Source organism: Merops nubicus, unplaced genomic scaffold, assembly GCF_000691845.1.
Source record: "Merops nubicus isolate BGI_N331 unplaced genomic scaffold, ASM69184v1 scaffold9090, whole genome shotgun sequence".
NCBI lineage: Eukaryota > Metazoa > Chordata > Aves > Coraciiformes > Meropidae > Merops > Merops nubicus.
This window is the reverse complement of record NW_008582150.1, coordinates 554-18,499: the sequence shown is the minus strand read 5'-3', so window position 1 is coordinate 18,499 and position 17,946 is coordinate 554. Positions and strand designations below refer to the sequence as shown.

At 38.0% G+C, this 17,946-nt stretch overlaps 1 protein-coding gene across 1 annotated transcript in view; it reads right to left on the bottom strand.

Moving 5' to 3' along the window:
• GATB (glutamyl-tRNA(Gln) amidotransferase, subunit B) overlaps positions 1-16,605 on the bottom strand; it is a gene marked incomplete at its 5' end in the record, with an annotated part of 41,712 nt that extends 25,107 nt beyond the window's left edge. The window contains 2 exons of the mRNA XM_008936726.1: positions 2,118-2,231; positions 16,455-16,605. Coding sequence (XP_008934974.1) covers positions 2,118-2,231; positions 16,455-16,605 — 265 coding nt within the window. The remainder of the gene's footprint in view (positions 1-2,117; positions 2,232-16,454) is intronic.
• Between the last annotated feature and the right edge of the window lie 1,341 nt (positions 16,606-17,946).

Below are 17,946 nucleotides of genomic sequence, written 5' to 3'. Positions count from 1 at the left end.
AATTTGTATATGCAATAAAGTGCATGACCCCGTAGCCATAACCACTATAAGAAAAATAACTGTCTGGATTAGCCTTTACTAATCACACAGCTCTTCTCACTCTCTAAAAATTCTCATTAAAATGATTTTTTTAAAGCTTGAAATAGTGAGTGACAATAAATAACAAGAATCCCATTTCCCATCCAAAGCCCCATTTTCAGGAGTAACAATAATCCCATTGTCAAACGACCCTAAAAGCTGGATTTATTTTATATGTTCTATACAGCTCATTAGCCTAAACTCTGCATCTTATTACAGGGTTCCTGACTAAACTGTTTCACTATGAAAGGCAGGTCGGGCTATTTACTGTTGGTGTTTAAACTGCAGAAGTCAACCAGAATTACACGTTCCAAGCTAATAAAATGTGTCATATCTCTTTGACCAAATTTCCATGCTTATCTGACTAAAGGATCCTGTAACTCCCATCTGTAGACAACAGCAGCCCAATTGGTGCTGTAGACACCTTCCTCCACCTCGCTCTACTCCTCTAAACACACGGATGTAGTTTCCTTCCCATGACAATGTTCTTCCATATAGCTTCTATGCAGCAGACTGATAGCAGCAGGTACCACAAGAACATGAGAGGTTGTTTTCAGTTTAACAGCAGAAGCACCAAGGGTGGACTGCAAACAAGTCTGTGATGTTCTTCGTGTTTATGATGTATAAACGAATTTTGGAAGCCATGTCTATTTCCTGTCATTTCACTTTTTTCTCCTTCAGAGCTGGAAATGGGCTTCAAGATAGTGTTGCAAGTTAAAAAAAAAAAGTACTGGCAATTTAAACTGCTAAGTTTGTTTCACGTTCCCAGTAGCTCGCTACAAAGCACCCAACAGAAGGGCTTCTTAATGGCTCACAGAGAAGAGCAAAGCTATCCCCAGAAACCAACTCAGTAACTATCAACTTCACAGAAGAGCCATAAGTCCCCAACCTGAAGAAAACGGACAGAAATCTCTTCTTAGATCCAGATCTCCAGTGGACAGCTATAACAGATCTCCAGTGAACACCTCTCTTTTTTTGCTTTGAGGTGGGAAACAATTATTTTGAAGTTACACAAAATATATTCACATACATTTCCAATGCCTGAAGAAAAGAGTGGGAGAGAAAACAGCTCCTCTACACATTAATTTGGGACATGAGAGATCTCCCCACTCTGCTTCTCTGGATGTCCAGGACACCTCACCTAAAGCAAGGATAAGCTAACATGCCTGATCTTCCTCAGATAAAAAGGAAACAGATTTTTTTTTTTTTTTCCCCTTTTAATGCAGTCATCAGATCCTCACCCCAAAATAGAGCAGAGGTAAAACTAGTGTCCTCCCTTCAACAGGTTGGTGTTAAATGAACTTTCAGTACAAACAAGATGACGGGAAAAAAAAAAAAAAGCTTAAAATTAGAAAGGCTTAATTTCATTAAAAACATTTAAAATGCTCAAACACTGCTGCATCCTGTTGCAAAGACAGAAGTCAGGTTCTTAGATGATTTATATATTTCTACACCCAGATCAAGTGCAGCAAAATGCATTTGACTTCCACTGACACACTGTACCAATATGAAAGCTACCAACAAATCATACCACAAAGACTCAGTTTCTCAAACTTTTTCTTAATTCATTGGAACTGAGAAAATTTTGAAGGCATGTTGAATATTTTTTTAGGTCCCTAAAGCACATGCACAAAAAGACACCATTATGTTTATACCATTGGAATCTGTGTTTGTTATACATTCACTTTAACTGAAGGACTATTATCAGACTGCTTTTACCCTAACAGACAATTAGTACTAAACACCAGGAATGGAGAACTTAAGGGGCAAAGCAGCTCCAGCTCCCAATTCAATTACATTAAGCTACTGGAATCGTGCAGCTAAGCAAGGAGTCAGCAATCAGAGCAATCATAGTCAATCAGTGAGCACCAGGGTACAGTTGCCTATTCATCAGGGCGCAGTGCAGCATCCTGTTGGGGGGAGCAGAACGCTGACTGAAAACAGAAAAAGCATCTCTTCACTCATCCCCTGTTGCAATCTGTACTCCAGACTTCTCCTCTCCTACAGCCATAAAGGGGCCAGCTATACTCCATACTTACAGGCAGATCTGCATAGAAATAGTGTTTTCTGTCAAACAAGGACTTCTTGTTTATGCTGCAGTTGAGTGCCAGGCCTGTCATCACTGCGGCTTCTACACATCTCCTGTTGAGAACCTAAGGAAACATGACACATGGTTTTGCTCAGATACTCAGTATGTAACAAATGTGTCTCCCACACATTGCCTTATATGGAGCATATATTCAGTTTGCTTGCCTTCAGCCACCATTAGATCTCTTTCCTTGTGTGGGCAGTTCTTATTCATCATTAAAGTCATGGTAGCTACAAATCTGCAAAGCTTTAAGCTGTAAAAACAAGCCATTCAGTCGTTTTGCTGTGCCTCAAAAGGAAGCGTGCACTGTTCTGGCTTGCTGCTTTTTGCAAACATCCCAGTACTGCTGAATCTTCCAGGGTGAAAGAGACAAATCAAAGCAAACGATAACTGACTTGTAACCAGCTGTCAGCTCATACTGGGAACTGGAAACACAGGGGATTTGCATTAGGGACTGTAGTGTCATTTCAGTAGACACTTCAGAACACCTGTAACCACAGAAGCACAATGAATTCTTGAGTATCTACACATAGATGCCAACGCTTTCCTTAACCAGGATGAGATTAAGCACTCTTAGATGCTTTGCTAAAGCAGAACCAAAGAGACATCGATTGATCTCATGGTTACAAGGCTACATCCATTTCCCCTACCTACCCAGCTGACCCACGGGATTACAGTTCTTGCAGAATGCCATGTGATCTCAAAACCCAGCAAAGTCTCAATGAAGAAATAAAGACAACAAAATGTGTTTTCTCACCATGGACCCATCACCCTCAGGGCTACACCCATCTATCTCCTCAGCAGCATCAGGATCCAGAGCAGAAAGAAAATTCCACTCCAAAAAGTACTAAACGAACAACATTTCAAAGCTATGTTTTTTTTAAATGTGCTGTCATTAATTTAGTAGTTGGTTTAACTAATATCAGCTGAATTAAACTGAAAAGAAGAAAAAAAGACTGAAATTGTCCTAGTACAACTCTGACATGCTCACACTATTCTGAAACAGGAACAGAACTTTATCCATCATATTTTGCACTGTACAGCTGCCAAGAAGTCAATTTCCAGCCAGCCTGTTAAAGAGGCACATTATATAAAAGAATCTACATGACTTCATCTGCATTAACCAAAACATAAAAGGCTTTAATGTTTTCTTCCATGGATCTGACGGTGTTTACTTTTTATAGTCTCCAGCCTGATTTTTGAAAACAAATGAAGCAATTGTACATTTCTTACCATCCCATGTCTTCAGTTGGAAAAGGAGTCGCTTTGCTTTACCTATCTAATATTTCAAAAATCAAAATAGCAGGAGAAAATATAAGAAACTCTTAATGTAACAAAAACTTAAAAATTGCTTATACAGACAAAAAATTAAATATTTAAGACATTTAAAGAAGGAACCTTCAGATCTTTAGTGTAGCTATATATGGCTAACTAGAACACATCATCTGCTCAGGCATATTTTATTTATTAAAAAATTTAAAAGATACATAAAACAAATTTTAAACAAGGAAAAATGGATGAACAGTTTGTGTGAAATACTGATGTGCAGCAAAATGAACACAATTAGTCCTGACTGTAATCTAAAGCAAAATTGTTAACTACAAAATATTAATTTATTTTAGTATCATAGCTGCAGTTCATTATATAGTAGATGATCCTGTTTTCAACAATTAAATGCTTCCAGAGAGTACAGATACTTCTTTTTACTGTTTAAGGAAGCCTGTATCAGAGCTAGTCAAATTGTTCAATGTTTAAAATACAGTATTTTTAAGTACACAGACAACCTTCCTCTTACTAAAGCGTATGGCATGATCCTGTTGAGCTTCACAGATGAAAGAGGATGGTGCCTGTTAACCCTTTAACAACTGGTCACCAGAAACCTTCGAGACTCCATAAGGACTCAAAACACCACTGCACCCATGCAATGACCTGGAGTCTTGCTACACTTCCTGATGGTGCAGGGGTTGTGAGAATGAGACAAATTTCAACTCCCGAGCTGAGGTCAGAGCATGTTCCTCAAATCGAGGTGGAGTTTAGCTAATGATTACACTACTACTACTACCTCTGACCACTTGCTCTTCAGCTTTTCCTGCAAACAAGGTAGTGTGTATATCTTACCACCCTAAGAGACCACCTCACTCTCTTGAGGTGAAGAAAATTACCACATATGTACTACTTACACCAGTGAAAAGCTTTTGTACTACTACTGGTGAAACATTTTGTTGGGAAAAACTAGCATAAAAATGTGAAGTATTGATTATATTCTATGTAGTATTACTAAGCATTTAGATGACTGCAACATGTATGTGTCCTCAGCATGCTGGGTCATACAAGCCAAACCATTGTATATGCACCATTATTCACTCACTTGTACCACCTCCCACGCTACTTTTTTTATTGACCTCTGTGGTGACTCAAGGCATGGCAAAGCAGATCTTTCCCACTACAGCATGCTGAGATGTCTACCACGCCAATGTGCCTCCTCTGCCTTTGTTTGACTCAAAAAAAAAAAATCATATGACCTTGTATTTCCTCAAAAATCAAAACTTACCTGTTTAACATTGCTCCATTTCCAACGTGACTACTGCTACCCATTCCAGTGATCAAGGCTGTGCACATAAAGCCAAGTTGTTTAAGCAAACTACTACTTTTCTTTCAAACAAGCCTAGCTTTTCAAATAATCTGCAGTGCTAAACATCAATTCAGTATGTGAAACTTCTTATACTAATGACCTAGAATAAGTCCCTCAAGCTTGTTTATGCAGTAAGCTGTTATTAAGTTGACAGCTTTGACTAGCACCAAAGATTTAAATTACTGGCTTGAACTGACAAGCTGCCAGTCTGGTATGTTAGCAAAGTGCTGGCCTTGAGAGAAAGCTATGCAGATCCTGCAACAGCTATGGACAAAACACAAGAGCCTATAAAGCGTTCTTAAATATTTCTGGTCTTCCAAAATGGAATCATCTCTCCTATGTATTTAAAGAAAATCCTAGAGAGCTATCACAAAAGGAAATGTAAATTATTTGTATTGGAAACTCATGAAAAACTTAACAATGGGATCCCCACACCAGCACCATTTCCCTTGTAGCTACGCCATCCTGCTAGAGCACCATGGTAACTGAGCACTAAAGGAAAGAAAAAGAACAATCCAACCAAGATCTCCCTTTTTCTGACATTCATCTGTTCTTTGTATCTTGTTCACAAGTGGAAAGACTCCTTTCAAAAATTTATCATCTTTATTTGCAATGTCAGTTTAGTCAGGACATTGGTTTTAAATACAAGACTATTCAATAGCTATACAAAAGTATACATAATACAATCAGCAGCATAAATTCCCACCAAAAGCAATTTTTTAACGTTTTTTTCTCTAACAGCAGGTTTACTCCTTATAGTAATACATTAAAGAAAGCTAGCCCCCTTTTAGGTGAATATAAGTGTTTTCATATTTAGTAAATTATCATTTTTACATTTTAAAGAGAGTAGGTATGCAGCTTCTTGTTCTGCTCACGAGCACAGTACAGGACAACTGGGGGAAGAAAAGAAGAAACATGTAGAAATCTCTCCTGGAAAAAGTTTATTTTTTTTGCTAGCTTAAAAAAGAAAGTTGAAAAACAAACAAACAAAAAACAACAACAACCACCAAAAAACCAAACAAACACACACCACAAACACCTTTGCTGTAACAGTGGTCCAGGAAGCCCAAGTTATGGAACAAAGGAATCCTTGTACTAAACACAGTAAAATATAAACTATTTCCTAGAAATTTTAAAAGGTTTTGATTCTAGGTCACATGTTTTAACAAAGTAGATTCATACTAATTGGCTATCTTAAGACCTTCATTCCTACTTATAATCATGAAGAAATCAGCATTAATCAGATTAACTACAGGGTTGTTTATCTACAAAACGTTTAATTTTAGCTCCTTTTCATTAAAAAAAAAAAAATAGCTATAAGAAGGAAGTAGTGCAATGTACTTAGCCAGCTCTCTGTAGACCAGGCAGTAATCTTTAGAAACCTCAACAGATCTATCTAATCATATTTCCCAGTACTCCGATTTCATATCACTGATTTTTATTTTCTTCCACTAATGGCATACATTCAGTCTTAGTAATTTTGCTGTGTTAAAAGTACCAACTTTTATCTCCAATATGTGGTTCTTTGAAGTGCAATCGTTAAGTTAAACTTCAAAATAAACTATTCCTATAGCTACTTAGTCTAAATATAATTGTGACTGTTCAGTCTGACACTGGAGATGAGCGCTTCAATGCAGCCTTCTCCCTTGGCTTCCTCCCACACACACAGAAGGGCATAACTGTCTTGTAAAAAATGCACACATAGAATGGAATAAGACAATAAAACAAGAGCTTCTCAAAGCTTCTCAAATGACCCACTTATTTCATTAGGTCTAGAATCAGTCCCATCCCTCTAAGCATGAAGTAAAAAAAAATTTAAAAAAAAAGCCCAAAAAAGTCTTGTCACTTGTTTGGTCTGCAAAGAGCTCACATGTTCCAAAATCTGAGGTCGCTGACTGCAGGGAAAAAGAAAGTTCAGGGTCTGCATTTCAGTCCAGCATCTACTTAACAGCATACTTCCTGCCCTAATATGAGCATTAGGTTTTTATCCCCAAGGAAAGCAGCAACAGAGTAGAGGAGGAAGCACCACACATTTAAATTAACATCTTAGATTGACAGAAGGAGATTCCAGCTTAAGAAAAGAGAACAAAACAGCAACTGAGAAGCTGAAACAGCAAAGGGAGGGGAGGAGGGGCAGGCAGGGAGCCAAGGCATTAAATATACCTTAATATATTTGTAATTTTGTTTTTCTGCAGTCTGTTACCAAAGATATATGCTGCCACACAAAGCATATTATTCCTAACCTTGCTCAGTGGCCAGGTTGGCTTGCAGTGATGCAGCACACATTCAAGTCTTGTCTTACAACCAGGCAACTCTGACATTTTAAGAAGTACCCAGCTCCCAAACACATTACTTTGTGTGTACTCTAAGAATAGGAAAGTACTCTCTTGAAGATGAAGAGCTAGTCCAAGAGCTCAGACTAAAAGGCTCAGAATTAGAAGAAGCATCTTCCGGTGTCCGTAATGACCAGAAAAATTTGGCAGCAAGAATAAGAAAAATGGGAAGGTATCACCAGATAGAAAGCTATTTAAATACTGACCAACTTCTGGGCTCCTCAGTCCTTTGAGACAGAAGGTGCTTTTAAAAACACAAAAGGAAAAATCCATTCAGACCACTTTGTGGACAAAGGGCTCAATGGAATAAATCTGTTTTCAGGGGTGGTAGGGAACCAGGCAATTCAGTGGTACTGCCCCAGAATAGGCATCTTTGTGTCTCAGATTCCATTATCAGCTGCTAAAATCAACTGAAATTCTACCATGCAGAACTGGTTCTAAGCAGTAGAAGCCACAGGGAAGACAGAGCAACACAACGGTGATACAATGGTTCATGATATCCATAATCAAATGCTGTGTTTCTGTTGTTCCCATCAGGAAGTCCAGTATCTCTCTAACATCCATGCCCTCGCTGTTGCCAGCAGTTTTCTGCAGCTGCCACATGGCTTGTTTTGATCTGTCATAAGGATGCTCCTTCTCTTACACCAGTGGAAGTTTAAACCATTGCTAATGTTATCTGACCCAGGACAAGTTAAACACAGAAAGATCCAGTGAAAACACTTCATTGCTTCTGGAGGCAGGGGACTGAGCAGTGGCTAAAAGTAAGTTGTATAACATGATCAAATACAAAGTCAACCAGTGATTTGAGGTGGACCTTCTCCAACCTTTTTTCCTACCCTAACCTCCACAAAATAAAAGGCTAAAAATGGCTTTTAAACATGAATAACATCTGCCTTCTTCAATACAACCTAGACTGTTTAACTTGTTACACAGAGAAAATTCAGAGCACTCGGGACAGAATGGAGTTTATAAACAACCCCTGTCCTTCTTACCCTTGCAGATGGTCTCTTGCTTACAGGCTTGGTAGTCAACCAGTGATTTGAGGTGGACCTTCTCAAACCTTTTTTCCTACCCTAACCTCCACAAAATAAAAGGCTAAAAATGGCTTTTAAACATGAATAACATCTGCCTTCTTCAATAAAACCTAGACTGTTTAACTTGTTACACAGAGAAAATTCAGAGCACTCGGGACAGAATGGAGTTTATAAACAACCCCTGCCCTTCTTACCTCTAGCTTAAAGGCTTGGTAAGAGCCAGCTCTGTGGTCTTCCAAATTACAACAAATTCTGACCTTTGATACACACTGACTGTCATTTTCTATCACTTCTATGTCTTGGCTATCTGCCCTCTGCTCCTTCTTGCAGTCTTTGTGTCTGAGAGCCCACACTAAACACGCACTAAAAACTCTCATCCCTCTGATCTGACTCCCTCATCCCTTTTTCCTCCATTTGCCATCTACAGAAACTTGCTTATTTGGTCCCCAAATAGGCAGCCACCTTTCCCTTCAGGCTGACCCAGATATTTTAAGGGAGCAAAACATACAGAGTAAACCAGAAGTCGTCTATTGCACTATTGCACAAGAATATCCTAATTCCAGAAAACGAGGCAACATAATGCAACAAGTCTTTAAAAAAGCTATTAAGAAAGAAAACTAAAAGTTCTTCAGTTTTAACAAAATTGTTCTAGAACAGCAGAACCAACGAAGACTAATTTCCTATAAATAATTGCTCCAGTTTGTTTTATCTAAACAGTGACCTCAACACTCTCTCTATGACTCCTCCACCTTCTTCCCATTTCATTAAAGATTCCAAACTGAGTATAAAGTGTCACAAGTATCCAAATAGTAACAGCCCAATGAAATAAAACTGAGAGCAGCAAGGAGAAGAGACCGAATTGCTAATCTCCTTTCCATGCACTGGTTAATATATTCACAAAAACCTCTAGGAACTTAAATTTTTTTAATGCAAATTTGGCTGAACCTGGCAGTGAAATTACAAAAAAAAGTTTCTGTATAGAAAACAATGGTTGCAGTGGCAAAAGCTGCACATGTAGCTAGGAAACACAAGTTGCAGAAACTTAGATAATCCTCTCAAAATTAAATACAGTCATAATATATTTAAGGTGGCAAGGCGGCTGATAATCATAAAGAACACAAAGAAAAAAATTCATTTTACTCTAGGAACCAATTACAGCCTAATTGCACCAAGTTTTTTTTTTTTAAAAAAAAAACAAAAAGCCCCACAAAAATCAAAGCCACACACCACCAAAAAACCACACGCCTGACAGTTGCAAAACTATAACCAAGACAGCTAACCATGAAGAGAACAAAAACCCAGCTTACAATTACCAGTCATTATTATTGTACAATGTTTCCTACATATCTTTCAATGAAAAACATCTTCAAAGAAAGTATTGTTAAGAAGAATGAAGAAGCAAGATGTCAGTTTGCAAAGTTAAAACACTAACAAATTGGTAGAAAAGTGACTGTTGCAGAAAAGTTTGCTTAACAGAACACTGCTTTCATACACACATATAATACTCCTCCTAGAACCTCCTCAAAGAGAGTCACCTGGAACCAGGCTGTCTACATACTGAGAGAAAATGAAACCAAACTCTTGATAGAATAAAGAGGGGGGATGTGTCTTCACAGCAGGGAGTAGTGGGGAAACACTTTGTGGAGAGATACAACCACCAAGGTGATGTCTGGCCACTTTACATACAAAAAGAACCAAGCAAGAAGAACCTGAGGACTTGAATGAATTTTAACAAAACTAGATATCTACCTCAAGAAGTTTGGATAGCCTAAACCTCTGAACTTTAGGAACTAGTACGCATGCTTAATGAACTTATAGATAGTAACTCCTCCCAGGGGAGGCATCAAATGAAGGTAATGAGCCATGGGATGTATGATGAGAAGGAGGGTACATGCCAAGGGGAAAGGGGGGTACATGTCAAGGGGATCTGTAGTAGGTGTACTGGGCAGTCTGTACACTCTGAGTACCTCAGCCAATGGGGAAAGGAGGAGGGAAATTTGCGGCCAGGAAATTAGGCTAAGAAGGGGGCTGTGCCCCCAGCCAAACTGAGAGACCCCACCAGGATCTGCCCGTGGACTCTCCCTTTATTCAAATAGAGTATATTTTACAGGACTCCTCTGTCTCCCATTGGAACATTGACCTCTGGCAACGGCATTTTCCACACACTCTTAAGGAAGCCAGAGCATACACAGTAACTGATAACAGAAGTAATAGATATTCGACCCCAAAAATCAACTCATGCACGGTTCAAACTTAAAATAAAATAAATCCTCAGCCCATGAAAAAAAATAATACTGTAAAAAGCTAATGTGTGTTTCAGCAGCAATTTCAGTCTGGATCCAGAGAGGACACCAATCTGTCTTGTTGTCATGCAATGCTCCTGCTCGCCAGAAGTATCAAAGACGGCACAACACCTGCAGTTACAGAACCGTGTGAGAGGAAGGAATCAAGATACTGCAAACTCCTGCTCTCCACTAAGAAGTGGGAAAATATCTGTGTAAAGAAAAAGGTAAAGCAATAAAAAAAAAACCCCACACATAGAAGGAGATAAGAGAAAATACACAGATAACATAACTGATGTATTGAAGGATCTACTGAAACAGGTGATAGCAAGATGCTTTATCAACTCAAATCCATTCTAACTGGCAAGTTTACATCACCCAGAGGTATCTGTTAAGGCCAACAAGAACAAAAAGAAAGAGCTCAATAGGTAGTACAGATACTGAGGTGGCAAGTAGACAAAGCCCTACAGGAATGGTTAGCCTTGACAAAATATTAAAACACCCAGACTCAGTGTCAGAACTTCTCACAAATATATGAGACATAGCACAAAGCAAGAGTAAACCTTACAGGGGACTCCTTCAAAGCTTGAGAGAAGACCAGCAGTGTCACCAAACACCTCAAAGTACAAAAGCAGAGACCCCTCCAGAACACTGGCATTTAGAGTTAAGTATGAAATAAAGCAGAGCTAAGCAACTGCAGTTAACTCGGGCAGTGCAACACTTCTCAGACCCTGGTGGAGGATGTTAGTTCCACAGATAAGCCCAGGGCTGTGAATCATCCTACCAAAGAGAAAGAAATGAGGAACGACCCTCACCATAACCCAGCCCTGAAAGTCATCTGAAGCAGGCCTCCACCATCTTTCAAAGATCTCTCCTGACCGCTACAACATCGCTCAATTAACAGCCTGAAATTATGTAGGCAGGTTTTAATCCATCACGCACTGGGAAATTCAAGGGTCTGTGAACTGCATACATATTCTCAGGGAGCAATGGTTTGAAAGGCTATTTCACTCTCCCAGTTTTTGTCAAAATTATGCAGGATTTTATCTTTAGAGGCTTACTGGGACTGCAAGTCCAGCAAGCTGGAATTGGGTGAACAACAAAAGACTGTTAACCAGTGACGATACCATGCATGTCACAAACCCAAGTATTATCAGGAAAGAAAGGACAGCAATAGAAAGGTACCATCAATTGCTAAGAAAATAACTCCTTTTTTCCCCCTCTAAGTACAATCATTACAGTTTTACTGAAGAAAGTACCAAGCAGTTACTGAGCAGTTGAGTTCCTGCACACAATCCACTAGGTATCACATGGTTTCAAAGAAGAGAAGAAAATTTATGTAATGGAAGCTAAACCAACATTCATACAAAGATCAGAAGATTGTCCACTTTCTCAAGAAAGCCCCATGCAATTAAAAATGTAGTTATCAAAAGTCAAACTAAGAAGCAGGTTTTTTCCAAAGTGGAGTACAAGAAGGAAGTAAATTCACATATATGCCAGCAAGAATGTCAAAACAAAACTGAAATCACAAGTTCATAAAGCAGCTGTTGCAATCGCTAGATTTAACAGGCAAAAGATATATATATAAAAAAAATATAGTTTGAAGCTGTAAAGTATAAATTCTGGTCTCAAATGCTGTTTCTGTTCTAGTATGTGTAGTTGACAGACAGATCCACCAAAAGCTCACACAAACCTCTTAGTGCTTTTGAAAGCAAATGCATAAGGTAAACTCTGCATATGAGTAACAGCTAAAATTAATCACGGAAGTCTGATACTCTATCACCCAAGGTATCTGGAAAAACACTTATCTGCCACTGCCAAGGCTGCAGTGTCAATATAGGAAGGGGAACTAAAGCAGCCTCTACATCCCCAAATTAGGTATAACCCTGTCACATCCCTGGGAAGCCATTTCAACAGTGCAGCACTGCAGAGTGGGGAAGGCAAGAGCATGACACATGTGCTTGGCTACTGTGCAGTGTTGCAGTGACACTCCTCAGCTTCCTCAGTTTCCAGTTTAAGTTGTCAGTGCAATACCACAAGGAACAAGGGTTATTAGCTGTTCTAGCCCTGCTTTATTCCATGAGGAGACTTGTCTGGTTGTCCGACTGTCATTCTACAGGTGAGAGGTAATACAGTAGGACTCAAAAATGCTTCCTTCTAACACTAATAGTGTGTTAGACACTATAGTAGTCACTGGGAGTCACCATGCCTGGAGGTGTTTAAAAAAGGTGTAGATGTGGTACTTCGGGACATGGTTTAGTGGTCATAGTAGTCTTGGGTTGACAGTTGGATTTTATGATCTTACAGGTCCAACCTTAATGATTCTATGATTTATGGAGACAAAACAAAAGGAGCTTAAAACAAAAGGTTATAAAAATCTCAGTATAGGACAGAGCGGCAATGAGCGAGTTGTCAAGCTCTCAAGGATATCCAGTGGTACCAGAAAAAAAAACTGTGTTCAGATAAAACCACATACCTCGCATGATATTCTAGAGCAGTGTTCAACATAGATCTTACTGCTTGTGGTTATCAGAAGGTACTTACCTTTTCCTCATTGGAAAGAGCCTGATCATTACTAAGTGCTTCAGAAAACTATCTTAAAAAAGGTAAAAACAGACACTGCTCATGCTGTGAGGAGAATGAAATTCACATGCACAAAAAGGTGTCGAAAATTTCAAAATATGTAAATGCTTGGGGCCAACATTCATTCAGATCTCATTAATTTAAACCTTGGATATTGTAAATCCTAGATTATTTTTTAGTATGTCTGCCTACAAAGAAATAGGATCAGGATTTCACTTTAGTCATGCCGGAGACAAATGTAAAATACGGATCTTTTCGTGTGATAAGTAGCAAAGACTGTAAGAACAGACAAAAAGGTTTCAGCCTTTAGCTACTAGATCTACCATCTTATTTCTGTCGCTGAGCTGTAATTAACCTTTAGTCAGCCACCTCAATCATGAGATTAGCTAATCATGGATTCTCTTCCTATGAGTTCAGTCTTATATTTAGACACCTTTATAAAGATCTGCAGAATTTTCTAAGAGTGCGACCACCTCTACAGATCCTCAAAAGAATTTTAGATCCATCTGCAGGTATGATGCACTATTTGCCACTAGGTGTAGCATAAAACTTTCTTTATAACAGATCCTCTAAAGATACCAAGCTAGGATCATTGCCAAGTTTATTCACCAGGTAAAAACCCTAGGCCTTTGCACAATTTGTTACATGAAATGTGCGCACGTAGTCATGTCACGACAAAGAAAGGAGATCCTTACAGTAATTTGAGTAAGATGCTGTACCTGGTCTAGTGGAGGGACTCCATCACCACGGGGCACAAAAAAAGCATGCAGAGTAGCACGGGATGTGTCGTCCAGTCTCACTACTTCTAAATCTACCTTTTTAATCAAAGCTTTGCCACATCATTTTCTGTGTCACGCCAAACAAGAGTGCACCTCAATAGCTGCTCTTGCCTGTAGCTGTCTCTCAGAGGCACCTTATGAGAGCAGCACAGTGAAATGGCCACAACACTGACACAGTGATGGTCATACTAAGGCCTACTTGCAGCAAAAGCATCAAATGAGCTGTATTAAAATACAGAAAGAAAACAGAGGAAAGATGAAGGAGGGCTAAACACATTCTTCTAGTTTCCCCTCTCACATGCAGAGCACAGCAAAGGCTCACGCCCACACTCATTAGTGACCCAGAAATGTATAACAAGCAGAAAGGCTTCCTTTAGCACCATTCTTTCTGGTCTCATTGTGAAGCACCAAATACAGACATCTACTACAACCATCTCCTGCTCTCACGGTAAATTTAAAACCCTGTGACACTGGCAAATGCCACTATAATTCTTATTTTATTAGAGCTGTTCTTCTCTGCTACAGACAGCACAAATACTGTATTAAAACTGCCTTTTTTATTTATTTTTTTTTGGATTTTCCACAAAACAGAGTCAAAAGGGAAAGCCAAATACTTACCTTATAAAATGACTTATTAGGTAATAACCTTAATTGTTAAAATGTTTTTTTGTGGCTGTTTACAAGTAATTGGAAACGTCCAAAAACTGCCTTCTATCTTTCAAAATCCACCTCTACTTCAGATACTGCTGCTATATACAAACACATACGGTTATTTCACAAAAACAAGCCCAACTTTTTGATACCAGAACAAATATTGGTCTCTAACATTAATTCCCATGTGGCAAGTACAGGCAAAAATAAAGCTACAACTACTGACTGGCTCTTGTATCACATTATAACATGAAAGAACATGTATTTTTTAACGCTCACTTCCAACAGCATTTTCACCAGTACTACAGTGAGAAAAATTCTTCTTCTCTTGATATAGATAAAAGCAGCTGGTAGAAGCTAACACAGCATTACTACTTTTTAAAATAGCCTAACCATATTGCTTTTTGTTTCTCAGGTGCAGTTACACTCTCTGCCAAAGCCCATGTGTATTGGGGTTTTCTCACAAGCCTCATTTGGAAAGCACTTTAACAGAGGAAAAAGAAAAAAAAACCCTCCCAGATAAATAGCAGCATACATAAAAATGAAACTTTTCATAAATACTCATTTTTACTCATTCAAGAACAGTTTTTCTACTCAACTGAAGATAAGGTTTAGATAATTTATGAGGATTTCTGCATCCACAGAACATTAAGCAGAAGGTCTAAAAGCAAATCTTGAACCCTTTAAAACAGTCTTGTGATTATTAGCTCCCTAACCTACCTCTGTCCCCAAATGAAAAGAATTCATTTTCCATTTTTAAGTCTAACAAGATTCTTCTAAAACCAAACGTTTGCATAAAATTCCCAATCTCTTTGGAAAGTTTTCAAAAATTTCCAGAGTTAGATCTGAAACTCATACCTGAATTTCCTCTGAGACCTGAGTCAAGTCTAAATTTCATCAGCATCTAAACTTCACTTCCTTAGGTTTCAGTACTTTTGCAAATCTAGAATGAATATTATCAACTCATTTCTCACTTTAAGGGTCACATGGCATATATTGAGACCCTAGAAATCCAGCTCTAAGTTCATTCTCAATTTCAGAATATTACTTAAAGCTGTATTATGGTGATGAAAAGCTTCCAACAGATTAAAAAAAAAAAAACCAACATAACTGAATTCAAACCTCTACTCAGTGAAACAATAAATTATTTTGTATTAAATAATTTAGCTTCATTATAGTCTCTGCATGCTTGTGGCATGAGGCAATGTGAGTCTATTCAGTATTTATTTTCACTCTATAGTAAGAGCTTGCATTACACTTTTTGAATGAATATTTTTATATTAAACTTGTTACAATAGCCAGAGAAGTCTACAGCAGTACTGTCATAGCCACCAGAGAGTTAACATTACGCTGTGACTCAATTTATTACGTCGTCACTAATAAATCTCATTGCTAAGTGCTAGCTAGCTCTTCTGAATTACTAGTCTACAATGTGTCACACAGACTATTGGTTGTTTGTTTTTTTTAAAAAAAAATAATTGTTTTGCTCTGGAAATAGGAATAGTTGACACTTTCCTAAATCAGAGACTTTCTACCTAGGAAACAAGGTACCTCCACAGTGAGATGTTCCAAGTGGGAAATGACAGCTACAAAAGCAAACATATACCAAAGAAAAATGGCCACTCAGAAATTTAAGATGTTCTTCTCTCACAGGATTTTAAGTGTCTCTCATATTTAAAGGAATTTCCTGTGTAGCATACTAATCAAATACACACTCTCTGGCCTTGGATAAATACTGTGATTCATTCAATAGGTAGAAGAGACACTCATTTTTCCATTTGCAGAAGATATCAATTATCTGTAATGATAACCAAGGAATGAGTAAACTGAAAAGAAGCAGTACTAGGCATCCCATGTTATGAAACAACCATAAAATAGAAAAATATGTAAAAGTCATTCTACAGTTAAACCTGGTGAAGAACAAAACATTATAAACATACTCAAAGCTGTCTGACATTAATCCCGACATAAATTAAATTGAAGCATAACTTACTGGTAAAGTTCCTGGTAAAGAAGCATCAAAGAAGGACACTAAAGAGTTAGGAGGTGCTGCAAACTGGACTTGGGAACCAGAGAAAAGTTTTGAATTGGAACTGATCTGTGCATGAATTTCCAGACCCACAACTGGCACCCATGGAGAAAGACTGAAAAGAAAAAGGAAATACCATTTGAACAGATGTCATTAAACCCCATAAACATCTAAAATTACAAGAATCAAGAACTTTCTACTTATTCTTGTAACAAAAATTAAATGACAATTGTAAAAAAAAAATAATTGTAAATGATGTTGTAAATACATCTACAGTGTAATGGCAAAAGTTGTGCAGCAGCACTGGAGAACTGAGGCTAACTGATGAGATATATACATATATAAAAATATATCTCAAGGGGACTGTATGGCAAATCATCATTATATACAGAAGAATGCTGTAAAAAAGAACGGTAATAGTCTGAAATGTTTAACTTTCCCTTACATGTGAAATCTTAGAGAAATTAATGAGGCAAACTTGTATGCTGCATGAACCCTAATTTGGTACCTCTTGAAAAATCACAAGATCATCATAAATGCAAATTACTTCTCAGGTAGTTTGAAAAATTTCCAACAGACAGGTGGCATTGTAAATTGTGTGTTCTTTGTCAGCCTAGTCACTTGCATGCCAGGAAAGGTGGCTCTCCAGAGCAGTGTTTGTAACATTAGCATAAAAAACATTAGTAATCTAATAATAGAGAACTCATAATTTCAACTAGAGAGGTACTGCTCTCTGAACATACTCCACAGAATGAACCTTCTCCATATTACCTAAAAAATAATTGGAATTCTCACATCCATAACCTTTGTATGGACAAGGGAGAAAGATCACCTTTACTGCATGAATTGCTTTACAGTTTCTGTAAGCAATTATCCAGCCTCTTACAAATGAAGTGGCACAAGTAATATTTTCGTGATGAATTCACATTTCTGTAGCAGAATACTTCAGCAGCATTAGGTACCAAGATAGCTAGAGGAGATAAGCAAGCTATTGAAAAACATCAAATTCATCAGGCACAGTGTTCCATCCAAAGGTGAACATAATACATTGCCAAGACTTTAGTTCTTGTCTGCCCTCCAACAGCTGAAGACGCCCCTACAAACACCAAATTAGTGATGCAGATGCCACTTATATTGCTGGTTTAGCAATAGTACCATAAAGGGTTATGGTTCAGATTTTTAAGGTGTTAACACACTTTGTTTTTTTGAAACACAGTACTTTCTTTGGTATTTTCAACCTTTCATAGAAACACCTCAAGATTTAGAAAAAAAAAAATGAGTTTTGTTAATTTTGGAGGCAAATTTATTTCAGTGTTTCCTGCATTCTTTAGAAATGCACACTCATCACATCATGGCATTAAAAATTACATCAGGCTTTGCATAATCACTGTATTGGCTTGCACTCAGATGTAAAGATGCATGCATCAATCTGTCTCCCAGTCCTATCAACACCAAT